Consider the following 21,767-nt stretch of genomic DNA (forward strand, 5'->3'; position numbering starts at 1 on the left):
CATAAAAATAATATTTGTTACTTTTTTTGTTCCACTCATAGACATAGGAAACTATAGCTTCTAATCAATTCAAACTGATAATTATTTTCATATTTTTGCTTTCAATTGTTTTGTAATTGTGAAATTACAACCAAATACATAAATTGATTAGACCTTAAAATACTGCCTAATATGTTAGGATAAATTTTATAGGAAAAAAATGTATAACAATAACTTCTCTAGAATTCTAGTTTCTATTCTAAAAGTCACAGCTGATGCAAAAAAAAAAAAAAACTTTGTTTCATCTAGAATAAATTTAGGTATGATTAGCTCATCCTTCTATTTAGGTAGAATGTTGACATAATGGGCTCAAAATTTGACTAACTCTACAAATACTGCTGTGTCACGTATTTTAAAGGTCATTAAAGGGACCATAAGACACTATGGACTTCAATCTACCAATGGGTCAATTAATCAATATTACATGTTGAGGTATACTGTGGTTCCAGGCAGGCTTACCACATGCTGTAAAGTGATACCTAAGGTTTGTGATGATGATCTCCATCAGGAAAATTTCAAATAGGGAAACAAAAATAGGACATGTATGTAAATTAGACACAAAAAATAATAAATAATGTATGCTCTAAATGTTATAAAAACATTAGAGCAGTGTTTCTCAAAATATCGTCTAGAAGTCTTGGGAGGCCAAGGGTGAGGACAGGGAAAAGGAATGTGGTTAAGACCTTTTCAGTGAGGTCAAAATTATTTTCAAAATAATACTAAAATTTTACTGCATGTTCTCACTCATATGTGGGAGCTAAGAGAAGTTTAGCTCATTGAAATGGAGAGCAGAATTGTAGGCTGGGAAAGGTAAAGGGGGAAGTGAGAATAGGGAGAAGTTGGCTAACATATACAAAATTACAGTTAAATAAGGGGGAATAAGTGCTAGTGTTCTATAGCACTGTAGGGTAAATATGGTTAATAATAATGTATATTTTCTTTTTTTTTCTCACTCTTGTCACCCAAGCTGGAATGCAGTGGCTCACTGCAGCCTCAACCTACCCAGCTCAGGTGGTCCTCCCACTTCAGCCTCCCAAGTAACTGGAACTACAGGTGTGCACCACCCCACCTGGCTAAATTTTTGTATTTTTTGTAGAGATGGGGTTTTGCCATGTTGCCCAGGCTGGTCTCAAACTCCTGGGCTCAAGCAATCCACCTGCCTTGGCCTCCCAAAATGCTGAAATTACAGGTGTGAGCGACCATGCCCAACCTAATGTATATTTTCAAAAAGCTAGAAGGGAGGACTTTGAATGTTCCCAAAACAAAGACGTGATAAATGTGTGAAATTGTGGATATGCTAATTACACTTATTTGATTATTACATGTTGTATGCATGTATCAAAATATCACTCTGTGTCTCATTAATATGTAGTTATTATATGTCAACAAAAAAAGAAAAAACTTTATTTACCCTTTTTATTCTCATTGTTTCATAAGGATACAGTGGAATTTTTTAGAGACTACATGACAGGAAATATTGCAGTAGATTGAATGCAGAAGCAAATATGAGCCCCAGTCTTCTAATTTAAAAGATATTGAAAAGATCTACAAAAATGTAAAACAGTATTATTTTCTTTAAAATGTATGTTTTTAAAAATGTAGTTCCTTTTTAAATTTATGTTAATGGGTTTATTGTTATTTTTAAATGAGTTAAATATTTAACTTTTATCACCTTTAATTTATAACAGAGTAAATATCCACATATGTAATCTACATAAACCATATGTATGTCTTTGGAGTTTTCAATTATTTTTTAACAGTGAAAATAAGATCTAATACCAAAATTGAGAATCGCTGCTTTAGAGAAATGCTAGATTATTTATGTGATTATTTATGTAACATATGTGCCCTGTGGCATCTGAGTTTCTGGCCAATTTATCACTTCATTTAGATGGAAGTTACATATTATTAAGTTAACATTCTTTTAGGTTGTCTACAATCTGTGATAATGGATTTTTTTTATTCATGATAGTGGTCTTTAGAGTGTAAAGTGTTTTCTTCACAGAAAGGATGGACTTTTAATTATTCCACAAATGAAGTGCATTTCCTTGGGTCATACCATGAAGTGATTCTGTACCATAAATTGTTACATATTGGTATGGCCCCATTGAATGTGAAATGTGTTGTCAGTATTACTAATAATGGTTTAACTTCCAAAGTGAGTGAATATTTTTTTTGTTGTAAATATCAAGCAATGTAGATTCAAGATTTTGTCTGTGTTATCATTCTCACTCATTTGCATGACAATATGCCTTCTTAAGTGAAAAGGAGCAGGTGAGGTTGTAGCCAGCTTGCTGGGAAGGTGACTGGTGGTGTGTCCTGCAGGTAAACTCCATTTGTCTTGCTTGTCACAGTGGAAGTAGAGAATCTCTAAAGCAATTAATGTAGCATTTAAAGAAGTGACTAAACTCAATGCACACTAATGACTTCATTGTTTTTGCTTGATCTGACTAGAGTTTACGCACAAATGACGACTGAAATAAAGCCTAACATTTTCTAAAGAGTGCAAGCAAAATCTAGTGCATTGCAAAATAAAACATAGCGTCTTTTCCAGGCTTCACATGAATCTATACAGTTTGAAAAGGAGGAAAATTCTAAGAATAGTATTTACCAAGCCAAAGCCTTTGGTCTTCATTAAATATAGAACACTAATTTCTTCCATGGTGAATGAGTTATGTCAAAAATAAAATTTATTGAATCATAGAATCGAAATAGTCTATGCAAATCCTAGATGTAACTTCTTCATCTTAATAGTTAATAAGGATTTCTGCTATTTATTGACCATTGAATCTATGCTAGTTTCCCTAATAGGTGTTATATTTTATCTTATTGATACCTTATGGAAATTTTCAAAAGGTATATATTGCTGTTACTCTCATTTTACGGGTGAAACAGCTGTGACTTAGAGAAGTTGGACTAGCTAGCTAAATCTAAGTGCCAAAGCCGTAAAACCAGATCTGTCTGATTTCACTGCCCCATTCTCTCCACTAAGTTATTATCTCCCTATCGTCACATATTACATGCGTTGGATTGGCAACATTGATCACTTTTATTTCTCAGGAAAGGATGCCCAAACAGGCAGATTAAATGGTTTGTACCAAGTCACCAAATAAGAAACAAAATCTGTGTGTCCTTAGGTGGACATGTGGAACTCAATCCAGGGCATGGGACTAGACGTCATTCTTCTCTGAACTTTCAGAATGCTTACTACTATGCAATATAACTTCTGTGGCATTTATAATACACTATCGTGTGTGTGTGTGTGTGTGTGTGTGTGTATTCTCAAAGACCTTTGTCTTATATTTATCTTTCCCACAATTCTTTGTACCTAGTTAGGCTGTAAGATGTATTAATGACTGAATGACTAAGTAAAGAAATGGCCCAATACAGTGCTTTCCTGAGTGCAAGCTCTAGGAACTACCAAGAGCCATAAAAGAGGAGAGAAAGGAGCCCCCCTTCACTGGCCACTCACTTCAATATGAGTCCTCTGATACTGTTTTTTATATTGAATTATTCATAAGCATTATTTTGGAAAAAAAGTTTTTATTGCTAGAGAAGTTTCTGTTTGTTTTTAAAACACCTGTTTAGTTTATACGACGTCAGATCTCATTTTTTCAGTTTGAAATTAGCAAAATTCAGTTGGCTCTAGTGATTTTACTAGAATGAAGGCTACAGTGTGGCTTAAAATATGTGAATTCTGGTTCTGATTTTTCCACTTGCTAGCTACATTTCTGTGTGTTAGATTACTTGTCTTTCAAATTACATTTATGAGGTACTTGCTTTGTCTGTATTTGCTTTTTCTGATTTTTTTTTCTTAATTTTTTGAAACCAGGTCTCACTCTATTGACCACACTGGAGAGTAGTGCCATGATCACAGCTCACTGCAGCCTTGGCCTCTTAGGCTCAAGTGATCTTCCCACTTCAGCTTCCAGAGTAGCTGAGACGACAGTTGCTGCATTACCACACCCAGCTAATTTTTTTTTTTAATTTTAGTAGAAATGAGACCTCACTATATTGCCCAGGCTGGTCTCAAACTATTGGCCTCAAGTAATCCTCCTGCCTCAGCCTCCCAAAGTACAGGAAGGAGTCATAGTGTCCAGTCTTTGTATTTCTTACCAGTTTTGGTAAAGATAAAATGAGAGAATATATGTAAAAATGTGACAAAATGCACAGTGATATATGTTAGAATAATTATTGATTATATTTTGTTAAATAGTTTATCAGCAATTATTTTAAAACATTTATTCCATCTACAGTGGGGCCATCTACATGCTGTGTTCTCCACAGGTGATTTATAATCCTATTTACTAGTCCTAACACTTAATTAATAAAAGTTCTTCCTGTATGAACTAGAAAGAGACATTTTCTGATTCCAGAATACCTAAAAGTCATTATCTAAAGGACTCAAAGATCTGATTCACAGCATATCACAGAATTGTGCTGTCTAAGCCTGAAAGTCATCAGCAAAGGTATTAAAAATGTAGACCTACAAAATATATAAATGTAAAAAATATAAAAATATAATTTAAAAGACCTATAAAAATATAAATGTTCCTATACCTTAGTATAGGTACTAAGTGACCTATAAAAGACTTAAGGAAAGAAAGCATTTTTACCCAACATACAGCCACAGATTTTGACTTGAGTATCACATTGACATTTATTCATTTATTCCTCATTTGCTTAACAAGCATTTATTGAATGTCTAATATAACCAGCCCCTGTGCTAGAAGCTGACGTTCCAAAGATGAAGTGGACAGCAGTTCATCCCTTGAGTTGCTAATAATCTAGGAAAAAGAAAAGAAATACACAAACTATAACAAACACAGAGCTATTTGAATAAGTGCCCCAAATAGCGTTATTACAAAGTACTATGGAAACACAATGGAAATAATGACTAACTCTTCCTAGAGGATTTGGAAAGGCTGCAAGAAAGAATAGCATTTGAGCTTGGTACAAAACAATGTGTGGGAGTTTACCAAAATTTTTTATTTAAATGGGAAAAGGGCGTCCCCAGATAGAAAAGACAGCATGTTCATGCCAATAAAGATGTTATAGAACATAGCATACTTGAGACAATGTGAAAACTAGAACAAGTCTTTTGAAAAGTAGTTTGACAGATTGTTTCAAGATCTATAAAAACACTATGTCTTTAGTCCAGTAATCTCATTTATGGTCATTTATGTTATGAAAAAAATACAAAGGAAGAAAATTGTTATTTACAAAGCAGAAATGCAGAATAGAAATGTGTCTATTATCTAAAAAACACAGAATAGGTATGTACATTACAATACATCAATTTGATTTATTCTTTTGCTACTAGAATAATTATGAATATTCTAAATCAAGATGGAAAATGTATGTGCCATTATCTAACTTATAAAACCAAAGAAAATTATATCTTTACTACTATAACTAAAATTATACAAATACGAAATGAAGAAGAATTTGAAATAAAAATCAAAACAACAGCATCATCAACAAAAATCATGTGAAGTTTTGTCAAGGTGGTGGGATTTTGTGTGATTTTTTTTTAAGTAGATTTACTTTTTTGTGGTCATGTAATTTACTAATTCAACTAAGAGTTATTGATGATTTCATATGTGCTGGAAGCATTGCTAAGCCCTCCAGCTGAAAATATAAAGAAGTTTATCATTTTAATAATAAATTCTAACAGTTTTAAAGAAAAACATTTTATACCTCAATGCCTTTGCCAAAATAATTAACTCTACCATCATTCAAGGCCCAAATTGAATCGAACCTGTTCCGTGAAATCTATTCATCTCATCATTCCTAATCTTTTTCTAGATTTATCAATCTTCTGTCTCTCCAAATGAAAGACATTGTGTTTAATAATTGAATTGGATGACCCGGCATGTCCAAGGCTGGTGTGACTTTCTGCAGGAGATGGTTGGAGAAGAATCTGGTTCTTGACTTTATGTACATTGGAGAGTGTGTATCTCAAATAAAGTCTAAAACAACCTACGTCAGGATCACCTGGAGTACATGTTATACATATAGATTTTCACTCTCATCCCTGGAAATTATAATTCTGTAGATCAGGGTGGGTCCAGACACTTTGCATTTTTAATAAGCACCCAAGATCTTAAGCAACTTAACTTTGGAAAACCATTGCTATAAAATATTGAGTCTTCATGAAATAAGTGCATCTGATGCTGGAATTTTCCCTGGAATGCTGTATTTATATAAGTGTCCATTTGAAAATATCTTCTGTTCACTGATTTTTTTATATACTCAGTCCAAGCTGAGCTTTGTTTCTAACTCAGATTTCACAGTTTTGTTAATAGGCAACATTCACTCTATGTGGATTCTGTATGTACATATGTGTAGGGTTATGAAGTCATCTGTGGCCTTCTTCATAGGTGTCTTATTTAAGTCATTCTTGTTGCATAAAATATTATTGTTTGGCTCATTATCAAGAGCGGGAAAAGTGGGGAGGAAGAGGATTTACACTTGATAATGCCTGACAAGCTATATTCACTGACAAGCCAAAGTTTCTCGTATAGTCCATTGTTGTGCCTCAACTACATGTAAGGTTTTATGTTCATTTTTCCTTTTGTTCTTTGCCCTCTTACCTCCCTACTGTTCATTCTTCCTTTTTTCCAATTTTCCTTAATTTCTTCTGATGGACTTGTCCATGGACTATGGTTTTTTGATTAATGCTTTCATCAATCAGTTACCAAAAATATTTAGTCACTGACTGCTGTTTGGTAAAATGCATTGTCCTGGAAGATTCAGTTCCTTATTAACCTTATCCTTTGGGTCTTGAGGTTGGATCAAAGTGAACAATATGCCATCCTTCTGTCAAAGTAAAAGAAATACGTAGCATGCCAAAAAGCTCAGAAAATTTAAAAACTGGTTAGAGACTGGCAGTAGGAAATGTAGAGATTAGCCTAAAATTAGCATGTTTTGGCACCATTAATCTTTGACCTTAAGCTTTCCAACCTAGAAGTCAGCTAGGAGGAAAACTACAATTAGAAGATTTCTGTACAGTGTACTATTTCATTTTCATGAGTCATCATTTCACATGAAATGGCTGAGGACTTTTCTCTGGGAAGATTTATTGTCAAGCAATTGGGGAGGTTTTCATCTGACTTTAGTAGGTTCTCATCTTATAAAGGAAATTTTACGTCTCTCTAGAGGTCTAGAAACCCATCATATGAAAACCCCTCTCAAAATAAATTATTTTCTAGCATATACAAAATGACATTGCCTGTATATCTGCACATTCATGGTTTCTAATTGCAGCAGTAGAGGTAGGAACCAATTCAGCCAAGTGCCATATTTGTAGGTTCAAAAGGGTCATCCTGTTCTAAATGCTATGATTTGTACATTTCTTCTATGCACATTAATCTTCCTTGCTCAAAAATATTTTCAACTAAAATACTTTGTACTTTATCTAATTCATTATGGGAAACTATCCCTTAATGGATGGCTCTAAGTCATCTGCATTTTTCCTCTCTGCTGTGAAGCTATTCTCTGTTCCAATTTCTCTCTTGGTAAACAACTACTCCTACCAACTTTCCTTTTTATTTATTTTTTTAAAGCTTACCATTTCTATTCATTAGAAATCTTGTTGATTTGGCTTTTCCTAAAGAAGAATTCCGAAGCTGAAACTCCAGTATGGTCCCAAGGTTCTTGAACTATGGAAAATGGAATGTTTGTTAACAATGCAGACTCTTGGAATCCATCTAAGTTAGAGTGGGAATCAGTCTCCAGGGAAGGACCCAGAAATCTGGATGTTTAACGTGTGCCTTGTTGGTTCTTATGCATAATAAACTTTAAGAACAACTATTCTAGAACGCTAGTTCTGATTTGGAGAGGACATTCAAAATGTAGTCGTAGACTTTCAGTTGCTAGCTTCATGGGTATATATGTTATTTAATCCCTCTGAGTCCCAGTTTCTTTATTTTTAACATTAGCATAATAATTTTTAGGATATAATGTTAATGAAAAGATTGCCTGGGGCCATGGATGTTTTGTTTCTGTTTCCTTTTTAAAAAGCATATATACCTAGATAAACAACCAGTGTAAGAAAAACAAAACCCACAAGAATACAGTAGCAGAAAAAACAAACAAACAATATATGACTATGTGGAATTTTACTCACTTGGATATTAATTTCCTTCTTATCTCTAATCCATACTTGCAAATATTAAATTAATAGTTAATAGGAATTTAATGGTACTCCATAGTCGCAAAGTAGTGCTTCCATTATAAGGAGCAAAGGAAAAATAACAAAAAACTAAGACAATCTGCTTGGATTTTCCACCACTTCTATTTTTCCCATCTCTTAAAAACTGAAAACAGTCCAAAATATTTCCCTATGCTATAGTTCCTCTCACCTGGAGTTTACTTTCTGACATACGTCTTTTGAAAGTCATCCATGCATCCTATTCATCATGACTGTAGTGCAAATAGAGATGAGAATTTTCATTAAAAAAAAACTTCAGCAGCCACTTAAATTCTTCTGAAAGGAGAATACTCAAGGCTTCTTTTGTATTTCATAACCTATAAATACTCATTGGAATATTTTGGAAGATAATACTTCCTCTCCCTGATAGCAAAGGCTTTCCATGCCTTAATACAGCATCAACATGGGAAAGAGAAGGCTTTGGAGATTTTTATCTCTTATTGAACATCAGCTTTTCCCCTCCCTCTAAGTTTTTGTTTCTTTGTTTTTTTGAGTCTTGTTCTGTCACCCAGGCTGGAGTGCAGTGGCGTGATCTTGGCTTACTGCAACCTCCACCTCCTGGGTTCAAGCCGTTATCCTGCCTCAGCCTCTCAAGTAGCTAAGATTACAGGTGCATGCCAGCACACCTGGCTAATTTTGGAATTTTTTAGTAGAGACGGGGTTTCACCATGTTGGCCAGGCTGGTCTCGAACTCCTGACCTTGTGATCCACCTGCCTCGGCCTCCCAAAGAACTGGGATTACAGGCATGAGCCCCCGCACCCGACCCCCTTCCCCTAAGTCTTACCCTGGTTGTTATCTATGATGATTTTCGAAAGCACCTTGAAATTTGTCAATATCCGGTTCACTGATTGCTTTGAATGGTAAAGAATGTCACTTTCACTTAAAATTTAAAACAAATTATTTAACCTCTCTACATTAAAATCCATCTCTAAAACGAAGGAGTTGGACTATTCAAGTTGTAAAAATCTATCTAGTTTTAAGAGAATTGTGACACGTAGTTTTCTCCCACACCACAGAGTTTGTAATAATATCCATGGGTTTGTGGTCATCTTCTTTTTTTTTTCCTGTGGCCTCTCTTTTCTTTTTATGGCTCGCTCTCTCTCTCTCTCTCTCTCTCTCTCCCTCCCTCCTCTGCCCTCCCTCCCCCAGCTGTTTTTCTGCAACATTTCCAACATTTCCTTTGCAACAAAGGCATTAGTTTTGCTTAAAGCTGCTCCAGTGTCCTAGTGCTCCAGCTGGCTCTGTCTTTGAGCCTTGCTGCACTAATCCTGAACACCACAGGCCTGACTGTGTGGGGATTAGCATTAGAGGAGTCACAGGAGGAAAAGCACCTGAAGTTAGTCCTCAGAACTCTGTTTTCAGAAACCTTATCTATGAATAGAGAGACTTGGTAAGAGCCTGAGGACAAGAACTGCAGACATAGTTTCTAAGGTGAGAGGGTGGCACTCTGTCTCCCATGCAAGCTGTGGTGTAGGGTGGTCCAAGATAGGATTTGTTCACTTTCTTGCTCACAAGCTCACCTTTGTAGAGAAAGTAGCCTCAGAAGTATAATTTGAGGGTTACAGAAGTTTCCTCTCCTTTATATATTTCCTCAGCTAGTCCTCCTTTGATCCCTGTAATTACTACATTTTCTTTTCTGAGGGGAATGGAGTCTTGCTCTGTCACCAGGCTGGAGTGTGGTGGCGCAATCTAAGCTCACTGCAATCTCTGAGTCCCTGGTTCAAGCGATTCTCCTAGCTCAGCCTCTCGAGTAGCTGGGATTACAGGCACCTGCCACCACGCCTAGCTAATTTTTGTATTTTAGTAGAGACGGGGTTTCGCCATGTTGGCCAGGATGGTGTCGATCTCCTGACCTCGTGATCCACTAGGCTCAGCTTCCCAAAGTGCTGGGATTACAGGTGAGCCAACGCCCTGCTACATTTTCTGTCCTTACCTTTAAAAATGCAAATATCATGCAGAGCAATAAAGGCTTCAAGTATATTGTTAATTTCAATTAGGTTAATTTCTCACTTTAATTCTTTTTAAAAACCTATGAAGAACAGATAACTTGACCTATCACAGCATTTGAACAAATTGACCCTAATCTCTTTACTAACACACTTTTACCACTGACTTCCAGGTCACCATCCTTTGAGTTGTCCTCCCATCTCTTCATCCTCGCTTGCTGTTTTTTCCTCTTTTCTATAACTTATTAAAATTGGAGAAAACCAGGGCTTGGTCCTTGGTCCCCTTCTCTTCTCCATCTAAATCTTGTCATGTTATGATATATGCTTCACAATACAGAATATATTTATTTAATCTTTTGGAAAGAAGGTAGAAAAGTTTAGCATTTAGAACATGGTTTCTCTATCTCAGCACTGTTGACATTTGGGTCCAAATAATTATTTGTGATAGGGACTGTCCTGTACATTATAGAATGATTAGCAGCATTCTTGGCCACTATCCAGTAGATGCTGCTAGCACCCTCCGGTTTTGACAACCAGAAATGTCACCAAACACTGTCAAATGTTCCCTGGGGGGGGTGGGGTAGAGCAAAATCACCATCCCAAACCACTGCTTTATAGCAGTTTTATGTAAAACCCCAAAACCCTTAAATTATTCAAATTGTAATCTTTGACTTAATTTGGCCAATTCATTTTTTTTAGGTTTGTATCTCTTAAAGTTACAAGAATCTGAATAACAACAAGAGCCAACAATAGAATCTATAAACCAAGTTTTGAGTTTTGGACAACATAAGCTGCTTCTGGGGAGGAAACACGTGAAAATTTGTTTTGTCTTTAGCCCAACACCATTATTGGTAAAAACATGGATGTTATTTTGCCTTTGAAGCAGCAGTGAACAATATCCTAAATTGAAATTCAAGTTTAGCTCGGCCACTTTTTGCTAATTGCTTCCAGCTGAGAAAACTAAGGCTTGGAGAGGTTAATTTGCCCAAGTCTGGGTAAATACACAAATCATTTACTTCTCAGCCTTTTACATTCGTGCCTGGAAGAATCAGACAAAATTTGGGTTAATCGTCACTCTAAATTGTAAGGCTCTTAATCCATGTCTGTATTATTATTTACATTCATAGATAAAAGAACTTCAAGTTGATATGAGATGTGAAGATCTTCAGCAAAGATTGCCAGAACCTTTATTTTACAGTTCCCTTCTTGCCCCCACCTACACTGTTTTTTTTACATGAAAAAAAGCAGGCCACATACCCTTCCCTCTGTCTTCCTTCCTTTCCCTCAAGATTTTCCCTCAAAACATACCAGTCATGTTATTCTAAACCTAAATGAACATCGATAACATTATTTTAATTAATTTTAAATTAGAAAAGTAAACCATAGACTTGAACAAAATGTATAAAATGATAACTAATAAAACTATGTCTCAGTCCTACCTTTGAACTCAGTCTCTCTCCTCAGATGTAGCCACTACTTGGCCACTATTAACTGATAATTTACGTCCTTACAGAAATTTCCTATAGGTCTGGCAGGGTGGCTCATGTCTATAATCCTGGTACTTTGGGAGGCCGAGGTGGGCAGATGACTTGAGATCAGGAGTTTGAGACCCACCAGGCCAACATGATGAAACCCCATCTCTACTAAAAATACAAACAAACAAAAAAAATTAGCTGGGCGTGGTGGCACTCTCCTGTAATCCCATCTACTCAGGAGGCTGAAGCAGAAGAATCACTTGAACCCGAGAGGCAGAGGTTGCAGTGAGCCTAGATCCCACCACTGCACTCCAGCCTGGGTGACAGAGCAAGACTCCATCTCAAAAAAAAAAAAAAAATTATTCCGCATATGCAATCATTTGTGTGTGTATACATGCATGTATTATGTAAATAAGTATAGCCTATACACAATTTAAATTTTATGGCTTTTTCATTCAAATGTATCTGAGAAATCTCTTCATATAAGGACATACGATTTACCACATTGTATTTTACAGATGAAGAGTATTTCACCTGTAAGGCTGTATCATAGTTTATCTAATCAGTTTACTATCAGTCATTAGGGTGGTTTCTAGTTTGGGGCTATTACAGTGCTCTAATGAATAGGTTTAGTGTTGATGTTTTATTATTATTTTCTTTTTGATGACAGGTGCTCTGAGTCATAATATTTTTTAAGAATAAAGTTAGTTGAGAATTATGTTATTATTGAATAGTCTGAATAAATAGAAAAAAACACATGACAACATCTATTTTAAAAAACTGGAAAAATACTTTATTGTTTCCTGACAGTCAATACTGAATGAAAGAAAGAATTTGCAAAAAAAACTTGACAGGGTTCAATCTTTCAGGAATGTATTTAGTTTAAAAAAATAGTTGCCAAGACAAATTGAGCTTTGGAATTTCAGCATTCTACAATTCATAAGCTTTACTTATGAGGCACACCTATTAATGTTTATTCCAATACACTTTTTTTCTAAATAGTGTTGCCAGACTCTAAAAGATGTTAGAATTAATTGTTTCAAATGCATGAATAGCATGAAAACTGGGCAATGAAAAGCAATAAAAGTGCCAGGCTACTTTTTCTTCTAGAAATTTTATTCCTGAAGATTGTTTTATGCTACTTTTGAGCTTCAAAAAAAAATCTCCATGATACTGTCATTTGAAACACACACTGGTCTCATCACTTATAGCCTACCCTGTCAAACTGTATATAATTAAACATATAATATATAATTGTATATATATATGTATATATAACTGTATATATAATCATCCCAGTTACATTGAAGAAGTGTGTAAACATATCTGTCATTACAGTATGATCACTGGAAACAGATGTATTTGGGGATATATTTCCATATGGTATTCCAGATGTGTAGTCTTTGCTTACCAAATAATTACTGTAAATTTCAGAGAAAAGGGAGCAAATAAGTACATAGTTTCATCATTGAATAATACATTTGTTCTTCAGGCTTTGGGGAACAGGATGTGCATCTTTTGGTGCTTGTTTTTATTTTTAATGATTGGTAAAATGGCATATTTATTGGGACTTAAATTGTCTTTAAAGAGGAACAGTTGTAATTGGCAAAAAAAAAAAAAAAAAGCCTAAGAATGTATTTCTTAATGTTGCATAATTGTCTTTACAAACTCATCCCATAAAAATACTCATTATAAACATGGCATTCAAAAAATGTCATTCATTAACTTAAAAATAAAATTATAATTACAAGCCTTCGAGGAGATTCTGCTAGGAGGGTTGCATGCTAATTGCACAGTTTTAAGTCTTCTAATTTAATATTAGGTAAAAAGATGATAATTATCTCAAGAAAAACACATAACAGTTTAAGTGCTGGGGAAAAAAAAGTTTCCCTTCCGTGTTTAGCAATCACACTGGATTCGAATACAATATACAGAAAATGTTCGTGCATGAAAATAAGCCTTTTTTGGGGTCAGGGGGTTAGAGGGAGGTCTGTTTCCCTATGCGGTCTCGTTAGGGGAGCAAATTCAAAAGCAATGACTGCTGAGACTTTTTGAGTGGTGCCGGGCTGGGCTGTGTACCAACAGCCTCGTCAACTGCAGACGGAACTGCAGCATCCCTTCCTGCCGTAGCGCGTCAGCCATTGGCTCCTCGGTGACACGTGACTGATAGAGCCTTTTCTGTGTCTTTTCTCTCCCATCTGTGTGCAGGGCACTGATAGGCCGGGCTGATGCGCAGGCAATTTATCATCTTGATCTCCCACTGAGTCAGGGAGCTCTCCTGTCACCAGTATTGATTTCAGAGGATGGACTAAATTTCCTAGGATTTCCATTAAGAATTAAGAAAAAAGCTCTAAGCACGCAGGGTAGCCAGACAGACATGGATATGAGATGGCACTGTGAAAACTCGCAGGTAGCTTCTTCTGTCACAGCCGCTGCTGAGCACAGCTTAGATCTGCAGCATGCAGGGTTTAAGATACGAGAAGTCTAAAAACAATAATAATGAAAATAAGAATAAACTCATTTGGATAAACTAATTTTAAGATTTATGTTAAAATATTTCTTCTTGAAGATTGCATGTCAAATTTATGCACGCTGTATGTGAAATGCAGAAAGGTTGTTTTAAATTTTAAAATGTCCTTAAACCCTGAGCATGGTTGCTTCTAGTTTTGTTTGCTGCTTTGTATGAGCTTCAGGGGTTTATCAGCATGCTTGTGGCAAAAACAACCAAAACTTGTGTGTGTGTGTGTGTGTGTGTGCATATATATGTATATATGTATTAACTTAGTTCAAGTAAAAGCATGAATAAAAGCTGCTTGCAATACTTGCCAGACTGCTTTATTATTGTTAATGACTTGCTGAAAATTTTGCTTAAATATGCTTAGATTCTGACCATGCATGCTTTTGTGGCAGAGTGGGATTTTCATGAGCATTTGTAAAGATGGAATGTCTGAATTAAATGCATGTTTGGTAAAACAGAAAACGTATGAGTGATCAGTGATTAAACCTGACTAAGGTAAATATTTCATGATAAGATATGAGTAACATTTACTTACATTAATTCTGCTTACTGAAAAAAAATGCATGTCTGGGATAATGAAAGTGTTTCTATTTCTGAAATATTAATTTTGATAATTTCAACAATAGTAAGATTTTAATTTTCTAAAATGCCTCCCAGATGAAATAATTGAAAACATTTTTAAAGAAATTATATCCTAGAAGAGGATTCTAAACTGCTGTTTGTGTATGTGAGAGGCCATGTGCATGTTCATGTGTGAATTCCTTGGGGAATTGTTTGATACCCTCTTAGCTAGTCTTTATTCTGGAGAAAAGAAAAAATGCCTTGGCATTCAAACATTCCCTAGGCCTGTGGGGAATTAGAGCTAGCAGAAGCAAGAGTATAGCCAGATGGGATTGGCATGCTTGGAGTGAGTGGAGACAATAGGTGGGGGTGGAGCAGATGGAGGACAGAAGGGATTGCATATCAGAAAAAGGGTAGGAGGGTGCCCTTAGGGAAGAGTGTGCTTAATAGTGAAGGAAGCCTGGCCTCTCTTTTCAAGGGAACTTCTGATTGCATCTTCATTTAATTAGGAGACAGAATGTCATGTCCGTGGTGACAACTATTTTCATTAAATTAGATAGCCCTTGCTTCATAAAGGGAAGAAATTCCATGGAATAGAAGTTGCTTTACCAGATTACAAATGGTGTGTTGTCTATTTGTGGTGTTTGTCACATTTTTCTCTTTGCCAAGCTCAGGAAAAGCAGAAGAGAAATTAACATTAGGCTATTGTATTATTTTAGTTAGTAGCATCTAAATATAAATGTGGCAATTAATACTAAAGTTATTTACTAGACTTTGGATGATTCAAGCATCTATAGGGCTTACCAAATTTTTCCCTAAATAAGTTTTCAATTCTGAAAATGTTTAGAGCCATGCTAACTAATCTACTATTATTTTACTTCTGACTCTTTAATAGATGGCCATTTACAGAATAACTTTTGAATATTTTATTTAAGTATTTGTTGATTTTGTCATGCAGCGTGGAGCCTGACCAATACCCAGTTCAAATTCTGAAATGAAATTAATCTTTCAGCAGCCTCCATCAAGCCCTCTGTCACCCCCAGCTCCCAGAGAACTGGACACAGCTTTTGCCCAGAAAAGTCATAGGACTGAAAGAGGATGGAAATCAACTTACTTCTGAATCCTCTGATTTTAATGACTCTTACAAAATTCTAGATGAATCCAGATACAGTTTTCAGTCCTAAGTGCAAATTAATCTGACAAAAATCATGCTTCTAAAATGTAACAGAAACACAAATTTAAAATGTTTAAATGCAATCTTTTGGGTTGCCCGCAGCTCACTTGTCAGTTATCTAGTGGATTTTGTATTAATATATGTAAAGAATTTCCATTCTCCAAAGAAAGTTTCCATTCTCAAAAAAGTTCTTTTGACTTAACTTTTGAACCTTGGCTTGACAAGAAATTATGACTTAGACAAGAAGAAAAAAATTTTTACTTTCGGTACCTTAAGGTAAATCCAGGATAATATACTCAGATCATTATACTAGTTTTCCCAAAGTTGAAGAATAAAGCCAACTTATTTCTGCTGCAACTTCCTTCATATTCTATCCTTAGAAATTAATGGAAAAAAAATCACTAAGCAGCAATATGCTCCTCACTTGGCAAATTCCCTGTAACATTTTTAGAAAGAGTCTCCAGACCGATCTTTGGACAGATATTTATATTATGGAGAGTAGGCTGCTGTTCATTAAGCAAAATTACCCAGTAATAAAGGATAAATATTTTCATTGACTTTGCACAATCAAGGTTGCCCAGTAGGCTAAGAGACACATTCTCCTTATGGGCAGAATGGAATGAAACTAGAAGAGTCCTGAACTGTTATTAAATGTCTGGTTACAATAGCATTTGGGCTCAACTGCCAAGGAAACTTCTCACCAACACATTAACTAGGGAAATGCTTACATATTTACAAAATAATTAGTGATGTAGCATCGCATATTAAAGATGTTCTGGGATGAAATGCTACTGTGTCACTTCCATATGCTTCTTTAATGTATGAAATGTGTTCATACCACAGCATCTGGGTGCATTTATAAAGTACAAGGGCAGTCAACTAACTGTATGATAGATGCAGTAACCAGAATGCTAATTGATAGGAAAAGCCCTCTTAGCTGACACTTTTTAGTTTTCAAATGGGAAGAAAGCATGTAGCCAAGTACTTTAGGCCTTTGTCTATATTAAGTTTAAATATTTTAAGAACTCAGCTTATACTCTACCCATTTAGAAAAAGACATTTAAATGAGATTTCACCCTATCAAAATTAGTGCTCTTAATTCTAGTATTATGAGCACTACCAAAATCCACAGCTGAACAGCGTTAATGAATATTTAATCATACTTAGATCAAGCGGTGCTTTTTATTATTTAGCCTTCTCTTTTACCTCCCATTTTCCCTGCTCCCAGTGTTTTATTCCTCTGCTGCTTTACCTTTGGTTTACGGACTCAAACACCGATAGATAGGAAAAAAATGGCATCCATTTGCTTCAGAACTTGAGATTGTTAAACATAAACAATAATCTTTGTGCAAATTCAGGATAGTATAATGACACCAAGTTTAGATTTATGCATTCTTCAGCATTTAAATTTTTAAAATTTACACTAGAGTTACCAGTATTGACCCAGAAAGACTGATTTTACCTTCTGCTATCTTATTTACATTTACTTGACAGCTGATATTTGAATCTCCTGAAGGCCTCCTTCCCTCATCACTCTAGCATAGAGAATGGAGCTAAGGACAATATTGTGGAGTAGGTAGGCAATTTCCAGTATACAGAAAAATTGGAGAGAGTCACAGACAATTATACATTTATGGATATCTCTAGGGTCTTTTGGCACATTAAAGACAATATGAGTTCAAACCAAGTAACAACTATTAAAACTTAAAGCATAATAATAATAAAATTTAAAAATATGTACATATGAGATAGTTTATATTTTTGCATCATAAACTATGTGTATTATCACTACCTATTTCCATTTGCTCCTCAAATTTTCACCTTTATTTTAATTCACTTGATTAACCATAAGTAGCTAGCTCAGAATTATTTCTCAAAAATCAATGATACATTTTTTTCATTGTTGTGCTATATATTTTTTGATCTGTGGGTTAAGCCACAATTCATTTTCTTGGGAATAAAAAACATTCAAATACTTGTTTGACTATTTTCCCATAACTATAATGTATAGCCTTTTGTTATAAAGTCTCCGTTACTTTAAGTATTCATTACTTTGAAAGACAAAAACTATATATCATGGTGGGAATGACTTGAATATTATTTTGGAGAGCCAAAACAAGTCAGTTCCCAAAAGAAATCAGTTATGCAGTCTTTATGCTCTCCCTTTGTTTCCCCTGCTTTTTTATTAAAATGTAATGAGTCTTGTAGGATTCCACCATCTTGGCTCTAAGCCTATTTCAGATTTTTGATGAAAAACATGATTACGTAAGTTCACAGCCTAAATTTATTAGTAAAGTCACGGATAAAGTGAAGGCTTAACAGTATGGGGAAATGCCATTACCTGGCTGACTTAACATCATTCAAGTTGAAAATTCTACAGGAGTATATCAGTCTATGGCCATACCACCCTGAATGCACCCAATCTCATCTGATCTCAGAAGCTAAGCAGAGTTGGGCCTGGTTAGTACTCCGATGGAAGAGTGTATCAAAGACAAAATTCTTTCCTAATCAGTCATCCAGTGAAATGAATTTACCTATAATGAAAAAAAAAACTTTATGTGCAAAAGTATAGATTATATATATATAAAATAAAATGTATTTATGATAAGGTATAATTACACATATAAAACTAAGGCTGCCATTATGACTTCAAAACCATTTTATTGTCAGATCAAACCTTTTACATAGAATTTTGTTTTTTTTAAAGCGCTTTATTTTGAAATTGCATATATATAGCCTTGGGAGTCAATTCTCAATTTTCCATATATGAACTGTCTACATAATGGATTATTTTGCATGATTAGATGTGCTTTTTGGACCAGTTACCCTCCATTGGCTTCAAAATCGTTGTTTTAATTATATACCACGCATCCCTCCATTAGCACAGCTAGATTTGAGTGGATCATCTACTCTTTAGATTTGTAGTGGGACTACAACATTTGTATAAAATGTGTGTCTATATAAAACATTGTTAAATATGTAGCTATTAAATAACAGGCTTAAAAGTACATATAGCAAGCCAAATATTTGGCAGGGAATAGTTACTCTTGGATTTGCCAAGAGGTTTCTTAGCCTTTAGGAATTTTACTATCTCTTTCCAGAATGTTGAAAATTAAAATATATAAGCAATTACTAAGCACCCCTCTCAGTGCTTTTGTACATTGTTAGTTCAGATCTGTTAATATATGTACTGGATGATTGTATCTATGCCAGAACACTGCTAGATGTCATGGGTTATGCAAAGAAAAATGAGACACTTGCTGCCTTAAAAGATCAATTGAGGAGTCAGGACAAATAGGCATAAAACTAGAGGGGCACTGAAGGCCTAACTATTTTACTCTATAGCATTACTTAGTATATATTTGCTCATTGTCTTGTGAATATATTTGCTCATTGTATTCTATATACTTCAAGGTAGCTTGGAGAAGGGAGAGTTCAATGTGGTTTAAAGAGATACATTAATGTTATTTCGCTGTATGTTTCCTGTGTTTGAGCAGCACTAGTTATCCAGTCACAAAATAAAAGGTAACACAAAATCAGGTCCAATCAGGTAGGCTACACATCCCTTAATATCAATACCCACCTCTAAAATGGCATTATGGACACTGAGGGTACTGGAATATCCAGAGAGGACCCAAGTAGCTTGTCTCAAAATCAGTCAAGGGGGTTGTTTCCTGTTGTTCTACATGTTCTCAGGACAACATATTGATTTCTTAAAAGCCAGTTTTCATGCTTTATGAAATATAAAAGTCATGCAAAATGGATGCAACTTTTTGTTTAAAAGTCATCTGCATATTTAGTTTGTATTCATTCTCTTTATTCATTAAAATTAGCCATTGTTGCTAAGTGTTTTTCTTCAGAAAAAGTAAATTGGACACTTTGGCATAACTGCGTAATTGTCTCAGACCCTTAGGATATAACTGAGCGTTCTTATAAATTGCTCTAGCAATAATTCTTTGTTTGCCTTATTCTACTTCCTTCGCCAGCTCTTAATTTTCTTTTCTTTTTGGTGGGATGGAGTGGGTAGGTGAGTGTGAGTGGGTCTGGGCAGTAAATGAGGATCTGGCCTTAGGTGAAACAATTTTGAATAAGTAATAATAATTATGTAAACCATCTACTCTTGATACTGGAATGGTCATCAACAGTATTATTTTCTCAGTAAGTAGCTTAAAATATGGTGAATAATTATGGGATATTTTGTGAACCATTCATTAAAACGGACTGAAATGATACTTAGGTATAAAACATTAAACTGAATAGCTCTTGATTCCTTTACAAAACCTCAAGCTAGAGAAAAGGAAGCTGAGGTCACTTCTTAAAGATATCCACTGCAACAAGTGTTTTCTAGATTCCTGACTTTCTAGTTTTCCACATAGCCAGTAAGATTTCAATTGCATTTTAAACAGAAGGCTACTCCTGCAATAACAAAATAAATACTGACTCTAGCCTATTTCACTCTACCTAGCAATTCCCTAAATGATGCATCTACTCCTTGCAGTACTTTAGGAAAAGATATGAAGGTTTAAATTGATGAGATTAAGTAGAAAAGTATATGCTTGTTTTATTTGAAACTCTAAAATGGGAGGATATTTTCAAAGACATGCCATTCAAACAAGGACAATACATGTTTTATGTCTATGAACATAACAAAAGTGGGGGAGGAATTTCTAGGTTGCTTGCTTTGGGTGTGGTTGTATTTCTTTTTCTTTGCTGAATGTATCTGCATCATTTTTTAAAAGAGAATGTATTTATAAATATCACAGTTTTGTCATTTTATATGTAATATATGGGAGTTAATCAGATCAGCATGCTTTATTTTAAAAATAAATATTTTAATTCAGAATAATTTGAGATTCTAGAAATGTCATAAACATATTTTAGAGAGTTCTTTTTGTTCATTTTTCCCTAATGTGAATATGTCATATAACCATTGTATATTCGTCAATACTGAGAAATTAACATTCAGTTAATTTTAATCAATTTTTAAGGTGAATTACTTTTGAAAAGTGATTTACAATTTTTGTGTCATAGATGCCACTGCGTGTCATAAGTCTACTTTGGGAAATTTATCACTGAGTTCGATAAATTGCCTAAGGGAGTCCACCAATTGCCTAAGAGAATCCTCTTCACTGGGCTCCTCAGATTTCCACTTGGAAACATCAATCAAATATTTTAGGAGTAAAAACAATTAATAGGAAACAGTTCTTTGTTTGTACCTGCTTTTTCTTCCTACCCTTTTAAATGTTGGATTTTTCTGAAGTTGGTCTCAGAATCTCCTTTTCTCTTTTGGTTTCATTGGGAAATCTATATGATCCCCAGCCCAGAATTCTCTTCTCAACTAAAGATCTACCCTTACAACTGCTGTCAGTTCACCTCAAATTCAACATGTCCCAATGTGAACAGATTACTCTTTGGAGCTTATCTAATTTTAGAGCACTTTCTTTTAATTGATTTATGTGAAGACATTGTACTGGAGAAAGTTCTATATCTACTGATGAAGACTTAATGGCTTTATCTTCTGATACTTGATTTTCTTGTTTGTAAGGTGAGGAGTTCGCAGGTCTAACATTTCATGATTTTGGAGTGTGAATAAATGTGTTTCCTTTAAAAAAAAAAAAGAATTGCTTTAAAGAAAATTGGTCTTATAAACAGGCTGCTTTTCATTTTGTTGAATTATGTCACCTGGATTTTGAGATGAATCTGCATCAGAGATTTTCTTATGAGATTTTCATCTTGAAAATTTTTATTTTGAAGGTAGTGCCAGAAAAACTGTCATGTCTAGCATTAATTATAGGGCAAACTCATTTTCCATTTCCATAAAGAAGAATACAGATGCTC

At 34.8% G+C, this 21,767-nt stretch overlaps 1 protein-coding gene and 1 long non-coding RNA gene across 27 annotated transcripts in view; one reads left to right on the plus strand and one right to left on the minus strand.

Annotated features, from left to right (window-relative positions):
* NRXN1 (neurexin 1) overlaps positions 1 to 21,767 on the plus strand; it is a 1,136,507-nt gene that overhangs the window by 1,069,188 nt on the left and 45,552 nt on the right. The window contains exon 1 of one of the 26 annotated variants that reach the window (XM_032178136.2): positions 13,869 to 14,086. The exons of 24 other annotated variants lie outside the window; for them this stretch is intronic. In XM_032178136.2, the coding sequence (XP_032034027.1) occupies positions 14,054 to 14,086 (33 nt within the window). In that variant the 5' untranslated portion in view covers positions 13,869 to 14,053. Of the gene's footprint in view, positions 1 to 13,868; positions 14,087 to 21,767 lie in introns of those variants that run through there. One more of the 26 variants, XM_032178135.2, reaches the window with a different exon arrangement.
* On the minus strand, positions 4,681 to 6,833 carry LOC131381411 (uncharacterized). Its single transcript, XR_009210159.1, has 2 exons — positions 6,636 to 6,833; positions 4,681 to 4,826 (listed from the first exon to the last, which is right to left on the minus strand). It is a non-coding gene; the product is annotated as an uncharacterized LOC131381411 (long non-coding RNA).

Source organism: Hylobates moloch, unplaced genomic scaffold, assembly GCF_009828535.3.
Source record: "Hylobates moloch isolate HMO894 unplaced genomic scaffold, HMol_V3 SCAFFOLD_15, whole genome shotgun sequence".
NCBI lineage: Eukaryota > Metazoa > Chordata > Mammalia > Primates > Hylobatidae > Hylobates > Hylobates moloch.